Below are 15,305 nucleotides of genomic sequence, written 5' to 3'. Positions count from 1 at the left end.
ATCTAGGTATTTGTTGTAACGTTTTTGTAATTATACTAAAGTTACTTTCCAGTTTTACGGCAGAAATGTAAATCTCTTAACAATATATGTTTGTCATAATTCTGTAGATGTGAATGGTTCGATTATTTTTTATGATGATTGAGTGAAAAAAAAACAATCAACGTGGAATAGCACACAAAAAGTGTATGGTGGGAACCCAAATTTAGGGTTGGTGTGCTGAGTGTAAACGACTGACTGTGTATTTCACGCCTTGTTAGGAAACACCAAGCAAAATTGTAGTTATATTATAGCGTGTAGATAAAACTTCGTTATATTTATCACGACTCATGGTTGATCTTTATAGCGTCGTTTAGTATCTAGAACGTATTTCCATCTGACTCGTATTCTCAACTGTGTAATCTCCTTCAATGACCGATAACCTACCCATTTCAGAATTTGCATGATAGCCCGCGAAGACGTCATTATGTGGTGTCTTATACGTAGTACTCGTGTCAATGCGTTTAAAACACGTGTTTCTTCCAGAGGTGCTTCGTTAAAATTACGACCACTATCACTTTTTATAACAGCTGTATCGTTCCGTGAAGCCAGGAGTAACCTTGTCCTCTTCCATGCTTTAAACACTTCCATCTGTAAAAATAAAACGGTTATGAATATCAGTGACACAATATATGAGCTTTAGAACATTCTATATTAGCGTTATTCTATATATTCTATGCAAGTGAAGAGCTAACATTTGATTAACTCATAGTTTCACATTTTAATTACGAAATCAAGCTGGTTTTATTGAATGCATTTTGGTTGCTTTTGTTGATAATCATGTGTATACATGTACTGCTTATCATATGTGCAGTAGTCCACGATTACCAGAGGGCTTATTGTAGCTATGAAAAGGAGTGCATCAATAATAGATCACGAACAGGTGCAAATGGTCATGCACTTAATTTTAACTGTGAAGAAAAACATTTAAATCCAGCCAGTAATTATTAGAAAACGTATTGTTTATTATTAAATGTATGTAAAAACGTACGCGATTTAAAAAATGTAAGTCCTGGAAAGTCCAATAAATGTGTCGTTTTAACATACCTTAAAATGTGCATCGGTGCCACCTCCTGTTCTTACCACCACCTCCTTGGCATTTGCTCCTTCTCTTTTGAAAGAATGCACAATTATCTATAAGATCGCCGAGATGCCAGTGTGTGTGCGTGTGTGTGTGCGCGTGTGTGCGTGGTGTGTGTGCATGAAACAACATGTACTTGTTCGAAGCAATCATTAATTTTATTAATGTGGTGGGAATTTGCTCGTCACACACGTAAATACATCGATTTGCTTTACTATTTTCCACAATGCAAACAATTATAAAGGTCCTCACGTGTGAAAAAGGGTTGTGATTGTATGTTTCTGTACATTTGTGGATTCATTAATCTTCGCTGAATCGCACTAAAGTGCTCGTTTTTTTTTAAATATTGCGAAATATGTTGAAAAGAAAATCATATTAAACCCACTCACTCTGTAGAATTATCCGTGAATTTTAAAAACATCCGGTCCTTAGCGCCACCTCTGAAGTAGAATCGGCTTATTTATAAATGCATCTAAAACGAGGTAGTGCCTGTGATTAACGGTCGTGTTTATTGCAAGTTCTAAGGAAGAATAGGCAAGAGTTTGTGCAATTTGCCAGGAAATAAAATGATTCTTCATATACCAATAATGACATGTCTGCCTACCTGTGCAGAGAAATTATTTATAAATGTGGTAATAAAATGTATAATTTGTCTGCAAGTGTGCAAATAATGTGTTCTATTTGTGGAATTTATTGGTAATAGAAAGCATGAAGAAGTTTATCAGCAGACTTCAACCAGGTATGTTATCCCCACTGCATATTCAAGCTAAAATGAACATTCGCTTAGTACAAGCCAAATTATCAAAATAACTTTACGAATGTTAACATATGCATTTCGAATACATATGGTTATTATATTATTGTTCATTATCGATCACTCTACGATTAATTCCAATAAGATTTAAATGGCAAATTAGCAAATATAAATATACAGATTCAAGCTTTAGAAATGTTCTTGTTTGTGCTGGGAATACAACCACAGTGACTGTTGTTGTAATTATAACCCGTAATTATTTGATTGATGTACTTGTGAAATAATTGACTTAAGTATAAACGCATGATCGGTACATAGAGAATACAAGGTTAGCGTTGAATACAGAGAAGTTTATGTTGCGAGGCTTAGAACGCCAGGAGCGCGAGCCTTGGCGAGCGCTTTCGGTGTTCGAGCCAAGCAACATAAACTTCTCTGTATTCAACGCTAATCCTAGTATTCTATTTATCCCATTTGATTTTTTTCAAAGTGACATTTAACATAAATAGATCTAATAACCTTAACAATAATTTTGATTCAGTCTTAAAAGCGCTTAAAATCTAACAAATGTAACCATGCGTAGTGATATACATGTATTTGTTCTGGTACGCAAAATAGTCTTTAAAAAATTCACACACAAACTGTAAAACAAGTAAAAATATCACCATATGCCTCGATTCAATTTTACGCAGCATGCGAATTGTAACACATTACGACCGCGAAAAGAAGATTGTACTTTAATATAATTCATTTTATTTTCGAAAGAAAATGATCAAAATCCAATATGGTGGCGATTGCTCCTGACAAAATGATGTCGCTGTCAACATACATGTACACCATCGACGACCTAGTTCTGGCTACCATAACTTTAAATGTCGCTTTTTATGATTTTTGACTGGCGCGACTTTGTACAGGTCTGTCAATACTATATAAACTGTACGCTGAAGTTTCTTAGCTATCGACGACCTTAACAATTTTGACGAGTAAACAGACAATTGCAGCGACTGACACTTAATTTGACTTAATATACAGGGCAATACGTTTTCCGACTTCGGACGACGAATTTAAGGACGCGCAGAACGTGTTTTTTTATATAATGTTATGGGTATGCCGTGTGTGATCCGATGCATCAATGGCGCCCATGTTAAAATCATTTCCCCAATAACAGGGAACGACAAAAGTACAAAAAAAACAACACGTTAGAACTAGTATCTTACCTTTAATTATCCTTTAAAATCCATCTTATAATCCATTTAACTCAATAATTGACGATTTTGCATCTAGGGTCTTTAATAATTATTTTAGCATAGTTAAATAAAGACCCTTGTGCCATCCTATCACTATATTCAAATAAGTTTATGAACTCAATTAACTTTCTTCTTCGTCACACGCTAAGTCATGTATTCTACATTACTGCTGTTCAAATGAACCGGAGCAGTTTATCTAATAATTGCCGTTGGTAAACTCGGTTGCATTTGCAGATTTCTGCATACAAACATAATTATGTTTAAACTTGCACAATTTTTTATTTATCTGTGGTAAATGCCCTTATTGTACAAGAAAATAATTTAATATATATATATACACGAAGAATGGAAAACATTCCAGTACACAATAGATAAATGAGTAGATAATACCCGTGTACAAAATGGGACGTTCCCAATTCCAGTGTGATCCTATTTTTACTATCTTATACTTTACACAGCTCTATGCCTAACGTGAATTAAATAGGAAAGCGAACATTGCAGATTATTTATGAATTGTGCGATATGTGTATGGCTTGTTGTACATTCTTAATTTTTAAGTAAAAATTCGATCAATGAACCAAACAATATCGACCTAATTTTAGCGCATATCGCATGACGTCATTTGAAAAGTAGTCCGTGCACGCGACAGGTATATTCCACAGTGTTGAAGACAGGATAGTATATTCCACAACGTGTTATACCGTCAATGTCGCGTTGAAAATGGGATAAAATTATTTAAATCTGATTTACGTGTATACTGGCGAATTGCCTGGCAAGAAGCGCTAATTTCCACGTAAAACAGATGCATTCAGAAAAAAACTTTGATGACGAAGTATGTGTAACGTTTCAAAACGCATATATGTGATCGTGAATGCCTACACTGCGTTTTCAAGTAAAAATATATTGATGATAAAATTATGTGCTAAGTATTTTTAATCTAAGAAATATTTTCGATTTATCTGGGTTAATCGTTAAATAAAGTTTAAGTTTAGATTAAAAATCTGATGAGAAGGAATTTCACCGCAAGAACGTAAGATCGATACGGCAAAGCTGTTTATTGAGTTATAGCTAGATGAATGTTTTCTTTCATTAATATTGAAATCATGAACCGACATTCTTTTGCCATCCATTTTTTTATTTTTGACTACATATTGATTATCTATGTTATGTTTTTCTGAAAGCGCGCCACAGTTGTTTCCAGCGACGTCATTTATTAAAACAACTCAATTGAACGTATTAAATCAGCATGACGTTCAATTAATTTATGTCTATTTATATTTGCGCTTAATATTTAATAGTAAAACATGCGTTGGAAAAGGTGCGACTGGAAACACTTAAGGCTTGCAACTTAGGTTGAGTATCCACAGAAAGACACAACTGTCATATTGCCGAAGAACCAATATACTGAAAAACATAATTAAATAAATCAAAATAGAAAGTAATAGTTAACATGTTGTGCGCAGGGCTTGGGCTTATTTTGTGCTAATTATGAGTGACTGATTTTTAAGAAAGGTTGTCGGATATAATACAAAGATATTTTGTTAGAAAGACGTCAATAGAAATTATTGTTAATGTAAGGTCTATGAAAGATTATTTATACAAGACGAGCTTGTCGCATTACTGAAATTCTGTCTCAGAAACATATTCTACACATGCTATTAATGGAGTGGCGTTATCTCGGGAATGTTTGTAGTAATGCCGGGTTATCAGACATGACTTGTCAACAAATGATTATTGTATCTCAATGTTAATTTCATAAATTCATTTAGTATATTTGATGTCTTCTTATCATACCTTTGCTAGTATATCTGGAAATATGTATGTATGGTCAAATGTTTCCTTCACTTGCGAACATTTGGGGTAAAACGATAAACGTTCGCTTCGAAATGAATTTAGGTAATCTGATAATTGCATTTTTCTTATATCTTTTTATAAATAACTTTTATATAAACATTTCTTCAATATTAACCATCATAAAAGATGTTTATTTCATCCGGTGTGCCCCCCACTGGGAGCGATTAAGAGTGGAAGAAAACTGAGAATACTGAAGTTGGGGTAGCAGTTTGGAACCATTCGTGGCGATCGCTTAGAGTAGGGAACCAGATTTCAACAAGGAATGCTATTACAGAGAAAAGATTGATTTAAACTAATATTTTGTTAACAAATACTATGAATATAAAAACGATACTGTTTAACTGAAATCAAGTAAAGTCAAATCTGCTATTTGATACATTCTGATTGATATTCACTAAATTTGGCTCGAGCTTTATAATCTGTCTTAAATCTGTTTCATGCAAACATTATTAGCCATTTAGGAAACAATTAAATGTTAACTCCACATGTTGATATACATAGAGTTATTTTATTATATGCTGATGTTTTCGATTATTAAAATTTTATAGCATTTATTTTAAGAAAGCATCATGCGCAATTTCACATAAATGTGTGTGTTTGATTACAGAATTTGTTTTGTTTAATGTGCAAGCATTCAGATAAATGTTGCCACATTAATTTTATGTCATTTCTTCATCGGTTAAACCAAGTTGAAACTGTATAAACCAACAGTAGAATGAACACTCAAATAATATCGTGGTTTAAACGTTTCATAGCTTGCAACGAAAAGGTCAAGGTCAAAATGACCAAACCGAAGGTAAAAAAGCAGCATAAAAAGGACCTTTTCACAAATTTTGGTATTTATTAAAGATTGTCATTGAATAAGTAATATTTATAAATGTAAGAATGGATCTTAAAAAGCTCCAATAAAAAAAGAATAAAATTAAAGAAAGATAAAAAAAGTAACCCTCAACTGGGTTCTAGCCACTTCCCCTCGATGAAAAAGTATATCACTTAGACCACTCGGCAATCCGTGCTCAACACATAAATTAGTGTAGAGTGTTTACAGCCCTGCATTATCATTTGTATAGAGATAACTCTCTCCTACTTCTTGTACTGTACTTATACTAAACAGAGTTACGTTTTCTTATTTGCTTAAAATGATAATTCAGCCAGAAGAGAAAAGGAGCTTTGATATTGTATTGCAATACATCTCAAGAAGTAATTGTGAAATGAGAAAATAAAATAAAATTATCAGTCTGTTGACAGACTAACAATTAGTGATGCATTGTATTCTTTATGTAAGAAATCCTCGTAGTATCACAAAATATAACGACAACAACAAACTCTCCAAATTATTCAAACATATCAACGCTTAATAATTTTTAGGTTTTTAAATCGTTAAAAGATGCACATATGTATATTTTAAAGCATGGTAAAAGTTCAATATTACTGTTTCCTCACAAATTGTATAACTAAAACGAAAATTTGCGAATCTTGTCAATTTACCAAAACGTGAAAATTCCCCTTTCAATGGAACATAAATAACTACCTCTATTAAAAAACGCGTGGTGTCCTTTTACGTGGTATAATACTACAAACATGCCTACTGGTCATGTTTGTGGTACCTGTTTACAGACGTCTTGAATACTGGAGTTATTTAAAGCATAATTTGGGATGAGCAGATACATGCTACTTCTGATATTTGCAGCCTTGTGCTATGTATGAACCAAGTACTTGTGATGTCATTATTAAAGAAAACACAAACATACAAGGCGTTTATCTCCGCATTTTTTCGGCAACGTTTTTATACAGTTCTCTCTCAGTATCACAATTGTTGCAATTAGGATGTTATTATATATACTATGTATACACCCCCATGGATTTGTTTTAAATATGTTGGGAACTATTTAACGATATTAACAAGTAAATGATACTTTAACACATATACCGTAATTTAAACCGCACTATGTGAGTGTTGTTGGAAGATTTTTTAAGACCTATTGATCATTCCAACCGTTTTTCAGTATTAAAACATAAAATTGATTTTTAATGCATTAGTAAACCTTTCACTGATACATTTTAAAAGAGTATACTACAGACAGAATTTCTAAGAAGTCCTTGGTTCGAACCCCATGGTAGGCACATTGTTTAGTGTATCTCTTTTTTGTCTTGGTGTTGTCATGATTAAGAATTACTCCAAATATTTAATGACATCTAAAACAGGAGAATTCGTGAACAATTTTCTTAATAAAACAATTTAAAGATAAAAAAAGGTCGTTGGCCTCTTAAAAATCATTGTATGCCAGCACATGAAAAATATAAGAGTGCTTTAAACTGGAATCATGTTTTCCGTCTTAACTTCTGGTTGCTTGTCAAGGATATAGCTTAACATCACTGAGATAAATCAATGTGAAAATTCATTAGTAAATATATTGAATATAAAGGAGGAAGAGTGTACAATACTTATAACTTTTGATATCATTATGGCAAGGTTATTGCCTTTGGTTAATGTTTACTAATATCACGGCAATCAGTTTTAACTTACTCATACTTTTCCTAGTGCAGCAAGTTTTCGATCCAAGTAATTCGTAGTTGGGTATGAAACATATCGTTGTTGCACACTGTACACAAAACACGAATGCTTACATAGTTATTGCAGAGTAACCTTGAACAGGCGTTGAGTGCCCGGCACGTACTGACCATGTGAAGGTTGAACAGGCGTTGAGTGCCCGGCACGTAATGACCATGTGAAGGTCATTTGATAGTCTTTACGCTCAAAAACCTCCTGAGCGATTGAAACTGATTAAAAAACAACAATTCAATACGTATTTGTACAACGACATGAATAGCTGTTAACCATATGAGCTGCAAATTGATTAATATAGCATTAAAAGTGTCACACACATTCAATGGTGTATGATTTCATGGCGTGCAGTTGTCACAAACAAGGTTAATTAAATGCGTTGGTCACTCGCTGGTACATTCTTTAGTGTGTATAACATATTTCTTGTTCAGCATACTACAGACACTAATTTTTAGTTTCAGATCAGAAATAACTTAAGAGTCTGCGGTAATCTGTCAGGGTTTTAAAATAGTTATTCTAAAACTATACTGAATAATCAAATACACGATGTACATCAGTACTGATTTCACAAGCACATTTCATATTGAATGCGATTACACAAAAATATACACTAAACACCTGCAGTTGTATTCCGCACTGCAAGATTTGCACTATGCCAATGGGCTCTCTACACTCAGTTTTCTATACAATGTTTTTACCGCTGTCATACCACGTCTCCTAAGGACTGCAGTAAGGTCATGTGATCACGAATCACCGAGGAGATAACTGTCAACGTGGCTGTCCACGCACCTAGGGTGAAGTCATCACATTGCGTCACTTCCTGAATGAACGTAGCGAACAGCGTTAATGCGTCCTGAATGTCCGATGGTGCAATGAATGAAAAATATAAATAATCACATACAAACTATTTGTGTTTATGGTACATGTAAGACAAAGTTTATTGCACTGTTTCACTAGCTTTATATATCTGAAGAAAACAAACAATCTTACGATACCTGGAATTCATTTACGGTTATCTGCCGCCGAAAATGGTTTTCTGTCATCTTGTAGATGAGAACCGTAAGACATTCCACGTCATCCAGGTTATCCACAAATGACGTAATTCCGTGTTTGAAGTTCAGCATGTGCGCACGCAGCTTGGCTGAGCTGTGTATGGCGTCAAAACCCATGCCATCAAATGTCTTGAAATATGCCAGAATGGACGGGTATGTTTTGAAGAGCCTGCGAAAAAAAAAAAAAAGACGGAACACGTATTGTCCGCTATAAGCCCAACCACAATTGCGATATGATAAAAATAGAGAAGAAAAGCATAATAGAACCAACAGATTCATTCACAATAAAGCACTGCTTTCTTCGGTGACTCCACTAAGTATAACTCGTATATTATGTACCTGATGAAGAACTCGACGCCGTGTGTCTTCCACTCGGAGCTCAGTTTCCCCCAGCTCTCCCTCACAGCCTCCTTTTGGCGCCATGTGAGGCCCGTCACGGGGTCAGCGGGGTCACTCATTGAGAACGATATGCTTTCAGAAAAATACAAAAATAAATAACTTCCGATTTGTGTTATTAATTAGTTCATTTTATGTACAAATGAACTCTAATATTAACACAATAATGTCGCCGAATAAGCGTCGAGAACAAGACAGAAACCACTCAGTGACTTCCTGCAGTTAAGTTTAGGCTATCGGTTACAGTCGGATTTTGGCTGGTCTATGCATGAATATATACATATGTCTTCAGATTTCTATGTTAATTATTCACGTCATGTATTATCTTAATTAACAATCGGCTACGCATTTAAATGGAATATTCATGATGTCAAAGTTATCTAAATTTGTCTTATAATTACAAATAGTGATAAAGTCTTGCTCATTAGAAGTATTATTGTGTCCTAATCGCGAAAATTTAACTTTGCATCTGTGTGGAATGGGGGCTTTTAGCGGTAATTGTCACATATGTTTTACATGCGATAAAAATCAAAACATTGATACTTATGTTTTGAAATTGATGTTTTGTTTACCAATTCATATGATTGCGCGCAAAAAGTAGCATGTATCGAATTATCGATTGCATTCAGGTTTGTATTATTTATTGAAATTGTATCCATTAAGGATGCCACCACCAACGCCGGACACAAGTTTTATATAAGTAATAAAGCGAATAATTAAACTAGTTGAATTATAAACCAACACATAACGTTGACTTAAAATAAAAACCAACATTTTTACAGCAAGTACACATCGAACATTAATAAACTAAAACGGGAAAAAACAAAGAACACAACACATGAAAGCATGGTTGTAAGCAAATTAATAAAAGAATGGCTGTCGTAAGCGGACTCAACAGAAAGATACATAGTAAAGGTTATTGTTAATTTGTCATCAATAAGCAGTTAGACCGAATGCTTACATACTAAGCCTAACATACATATGCAAATCTATGTAACTTTTCAGTTATAAAATGTAACCGCTAATTTATCCACGGTCAGTCTTCTGGTATATGGAGCAAAGCGCAATATTCAACTAATTTTTCATGATCATAGAGGCAATATGTATGGCTTTTAATCAGCAATGTTGAATGAGCAAGTTAGAGATAAGAACAGTGCATTCCATTACTGACATTTGCTCTTTCAGTTTTAAAGAAAGATTAGATTATATGTTAGTATATTCAAATTTCACGCGATTAGCTCACCAATAATTAAAAACTTTTTATATTGTAATTGATACTTTTCTGAATGTTTAAGTGTCGAGTATTATGCTGATTTATATAAAGATTGCGTTTTTGCTCCTTAAACAATACTGTTATTCTTGGTATATATATTTGACAACAAATTCCGATACGGAGCTTATCCATTTAAGTTTTAATTTATCAGCACAGAAAACATACTAAACATAAATGAGTAATTTCATGTTATAAACAAACCTGTTTTAATCCAACTTTGTATATAAAATGTTTATTAAATTCCGTAATATTGAACATACAGTACGTGAACAATTGTGTTCATATTTAATATTCCAAACGCATACACCAGCGGCTGTACATTCGCACATCTAAGTAAAGCACTATACGAGCGATCGTAGCTAACCGTAGGCAGAAGTCTTCACATGGTATCCATTCAAATATAGTTGTGCCCTCGTCACGCACGCTACAGCATACATTATCGAAAACTGAACTGTGGTTTGTAAACCCAAGAATAAATACTCGCGAGATGAAGAGGGTTATAAACCATACTGCCACAATTCGACATTAACTCTAGATAAGAATGTAAATACAGAGCGAGCAATCACAAAGGTTGCTGATCACACATTTTTTGTGCGCGTCTGTAATTGCCATGTATTAACAGGGCGAATTTACGAACGTTTGGACTATTAAGCAGTTGATTAATATCATTTCGGGCGGTTTTTAGAAAATATAATCTCTGATTGATTCCCTTATATTTAGCTAGACGGGTATGGATATTTAATAATATGAGGCTAAGTTAGACAAGTACAAAGTGTTTTTTCACCTTAGCCTCAATTGTCTACATAAAACAAACACATGAGTAGCGTTTACACGAATAAGATATTAAATTGTATCAAAAACAATTTAAGCAATATCAATTAATAAAGGCGTTTTTTATATCCTTTCTCTGTGATTAAACTCTGATAACTTTCAGTTTTCGGACGCTTTAAAATAAAATTGTATCTATTTAAAATTAAGATACTTTAATAATTTTCACAGAAGTAATTTTTCGACAATTTAGAGACCCTATTAAAATATTCTTATCGCATCGACGTTTTAATATTTTTCCGTATGGCGGCACTTGTCAAAATAATATAGTGCATTAGTAAATACCTCTTCATGAAGTATTAAATTCTTCAATGTATAAAGCTAATGCCATTTCATACTTCTGAGGTAAGTTTGGAATAAATAAAATCCATTTCATAGTTGTGATGCTGTTTTACAGAAAGATACTACAAGGTTGAACTCTGACCACCAAGTATTTAAGAAATTATATTTTTCTATCATGGTTTGTTGTCGAATAACCCACAGTAAGGAGTATAGATGCGTAGGAATTAAATCACGAGTGCGAAGCATCTATACAACTTACTGTGGGTTATTCGACAACAAACCATCATAGAAAAATATTATTTCGATTCTAACACGATTCTGATTGATTTGGTCCAAGCTTTAGGACTTGAACTATATTTTTCAATACTCCGCCCATCTTAGTACAAAGTTCACTATTATGTGACGTCATTGAATTGAACAAACATATGACGTCGTTTTCATTCATAAATATTTTGCAAATGACGTCACTTTCATTGAAAACATAAATCGTAGAAACTTAATGACGTCACGTTTATTGATGCTACTGAAAAGCTGACATGCTATAAATGTTTTCCTAATTATGTTTCCTAACAAATAACATTCTTTGTAGGCGTGGTTATGCCACTTATCACCAAATATACAATTTGTTGTTTCATTGCATTTATATACATGCTACATTTATAGCATTTCTTTTAGAGCGGGTTTTAGCACGTGCATTTTACTGCATTATTTTCTTTATTTAGATTCTATTCGGAACTATTTTCGAAACATTAAGCTCCGCCCATAAGTTATTGCAGAATAACCCACACTTGATTTCCTTCTTTGTCTATAGAAAACAAGTCGCGTGCCGTGTTAGAATAAGATTTTCACTTAAAATATTGTTATATGACCCTAAAAAAGCAATCTGTATAATTATACATGACAGTTGTAACACAGGTGATACAAAACAAAAAACATTCAATTTAGTACATCTTATAGCTTTCTAACAACGATCATTTCAACTAAATACCCACATTGAGCTTGCGGGTGAATCATTAGCTAACGTATGTGTATGTATTTCGGTGTTTATGAGGTCCGTCCGCGTCGGATGCTGCTTTAATTATCTGTCGTATATCATGTATATATGCCTATGTAACCAAGTACAGCAAATGTAACACTTAGTTGACTGTTTGCAATCAACTGCCAGGTATAATGACCATCATAAGGTTTTAAAAACAGTTGCAATGTTAAATGGATAAACGCAAATTAAAATAATTGATATATAGGGGAAATATGGGTGTACGCAAAAACCGGGTTACAAAATATAATTGTATGGGCCCAAAGTGTGTCCGAAAACTTAGTTTTTAAATTTTGCTCATATTAATTCTTATAAGGGTCTAATAGCAAAATTAAATAAGAGATGAAAGGTTACAGGTTATGATTGTATCTATTTTAGTCTTAAGACATTATACGATGAAAGGCATGCTGATGCGGTCATAGGGGGTTATTGAACGTTTGCGGAGGGCGTAGGCAGATAGATGTTGATGATTTTTATCTTAAAGTTTCTAGTAAAAATTCTTGGTTTGTGTAAACACCCATTCGGAAACGTCCGATTAAGTAGACGAAATTTTGTATAGTCCGGCAAACCATGTCAGGACAAACGCAATAGACAATACATTTTTTTATATAAAACAAAACTATTCTAGAACATCATTACATAATTGCGTTTTTTGAAAATCTTAAAACTTGAAAAACTAAAAGTAAAATTACAACAAAATTTATGTAATAAAAAAGACGTTGGTGCAGCAGATAAGAAAACACGTTTCGCCAGAGAATTGTAACAATGAAATATTACATAAACAGTTTATAGTTACAAAATAAGGGGATGCTTCTTGTGAGAATGAATCTGATATATATATACTCATGAAAATTACTAATCGCCGTCATAGTTGTTACTATTGACGTCCTTCATCGACAGCATTCAACGTGACGTGACTTAATTCAAAATAAAAAAATGACCTCAGAATCGTGGCTATTTTTGCGTGCTTACTGGTTATTTCACAACGATAATTGTAGCATGTGTAAATATTACAAACCTATGAATGTGTAACGTAGGCTTAAAATAATTAATAGCTACTCGCCAAAAGAAAACTCGCATAAATATCCAGTATGTGCGTTTAACTACAATACCGTAAATAAAACACAGATTTAACATATGCAGTTCCACATACAGACACTCAATAGGCCTTCATATTCCTATTTTACAATAATTATTTATATATTTCATAAACTTTCATGATATTGTTTTCATTCAGACAGAACAGCATTGCATATGGAATTTTCCTGAGTTGATTTTATCAAAACTTGATTATACAAGGTGCTCCAAGTGTATCGTTCTCTGCAAGCGTCGAGCCTATACACTATGGCGGTGTAAAACTATGTCGGTGTGTCGGTGTATACAGTATGACGGTGTGTACTGCATCTATAGACTAAGCTGTCACCGGCACCCCGACATTCACATGCTGTTTTCGCAGTACTGCAGTGTTCTCGTATGGTCACCAATCACGGTGGAGATAACAGTCAAAGTGGCTTTCCACGCCCCGATTATGACGTCATCACATTGCGTCACTTCCCGAATGAACGTCGTAAATAGCATGAAAGCGTCCTGAAAAACCAACACAAACATGGTAAACGGTCCGAGTGTGTAGCCCTCTTTAAGTTTTTCAATTTGGCATTCGATACAACGAAAGATAAAAAGGATAAACTAGATCGCAAACCAAACTGATTTGTTATAAGCGTTTTTAAACTGTACGTATTATGAAATAAAACAAGAAAGTTATTTGCTAATTCTTATTTCGTTTCAGTTTTTATATTCAGCTGTGACAGGATATTTCAAAATCGCGGTTACAATTATAATGCATTAAAGATATAATTAGATGTGAAATACATTAGTAATGGGTATGAATGAGATTTCCAACGCAGTGCAACGACTCATTCAATAGAAAAACGATATGACAATTATTCGTTAACATTCGGAATTAACTTATGTATGATAATGAATTATTAATTGCGTTGATTCATTTGTTGTTTTTTGTCTGAATGGCCTGGTAAAAATGTGCCCCGAGTTCAAATTATCTAGGTTGTCTCCCCTTTAAGTACCAGCGCACATAGAATGCACACTTCTTGTAATATTTTGTTTCTTCGTTTGCTGAATACCTTGTAATAACCTTTTGAAAATCAAATGCTTAAACGTGATTTAAAAAAACAAAATACCGTTTTATTAAATGAAACCCAACAAAACATGTTTTGTATATTCGTATTAGCAGAACGAACTTAAGGGTTGATAAATAACAAACTAGAATACAAGTTCAGAAGAAATGGTGCTTAAATTGACGAAATCATAGTTTAGATAACTGCAAATACTGTTTTTAGGGTCGAAAAGTTATTCACGTAAAAAATACGAGCACTCTCCTAACAAAGTATATACCATATACTTGTCGGTTTCGGTGTGTCGCCAAAAGTGTGTCAGTACTTTAAGTAAGCTAATTTCTTAATTTGACTAATCAGATATTAAAATGACACATAAGATATTCTTTGAAACCAAAGCATTTTGATTTCATCAACTGTAGTTTTTTTTATAAATAAGTTAGAAGGTATTCAGGTATGTTCATTTCGTTAAGCACTTAATCTGTCGTTTTGAAATGATAAATCGGTCTTTTCAAATAAAAGAATAAATAAACGAACTATCATGAAATTCATGTTTTAATAAAGCTGATTTTATTATTTGCATAGCTGATAAGTCCATTTGTCTTTTCGTTCGTTTGGATTGCTGTATCTTAAATACTTACGAAATCGAATAGTAAATTTAACATTCGTTAAGCTTTGAAAACGTTGTTGTTGGTTTTTCTCAAGATTGGTTTAATCTTAAATCAAAATACAGTCGTACACGTCTATTTTACGTCTTACATTATATCGTGGCTT

The 15,305-nt window shown here is 33.4% G+C and overlaps 1 protein-coding gene across 5 annotated transcripts in view; it reads right to left on the bottom strand.

Annotated features, from left to right (window-relative positions):
• Positions 1–15,305, bottom strand: part of LOC127861008 (hemoglobin-3-like) — a 370,059-nt gene that overhangs the window by 124,296 nt on the left and 230,458 nt on the right. The window contains exons 3-4 of one of the 5 annotated variants that reach the window (XM_052399408.1): positions 8,531–8,756; positions 8,078–8,355 (exon numbers count right to left, since the gene is read on the bottom strand). The exons of 2 other annotated variants lie outside the window; for them this stretch is intronic. In XM_052399408.1, the coding sequence (XP_052255368.1) occupies positions 8,239–8,355; positions 8,531–8,756 (343 nt within the window). In that variant the 3' untranslated portion in view covers positions 8,078–8,238. Of the gene's footprint in view, positions 1–8,077; positions 8,389–8,530; positions 8,757–15,305 lie in introns of those variants that run through there. 2 more of the 5 variants (XM_052399367.1, XM_052399377.1) reach the window with 2 other exon arrangements.

The sequence above is a fragment of the Dreissena polymorpha genome, chromosome 1 (genome assembly GCF_020536995.1).
Source record: "Dreissena polymorpha isolate Duluth1 chromosome 1, UMN_Dpol_1.0, whole genome shotgun sequence".
NCBI lineage: Eukaryota > Metazoa > Mollusca > Bivalvia > Myida > Dreissenidae > Dreissena > Dreissena polymorpha.
This window is presented reverse-complemented; position numbering and strand designations above follow the sequence as displayed.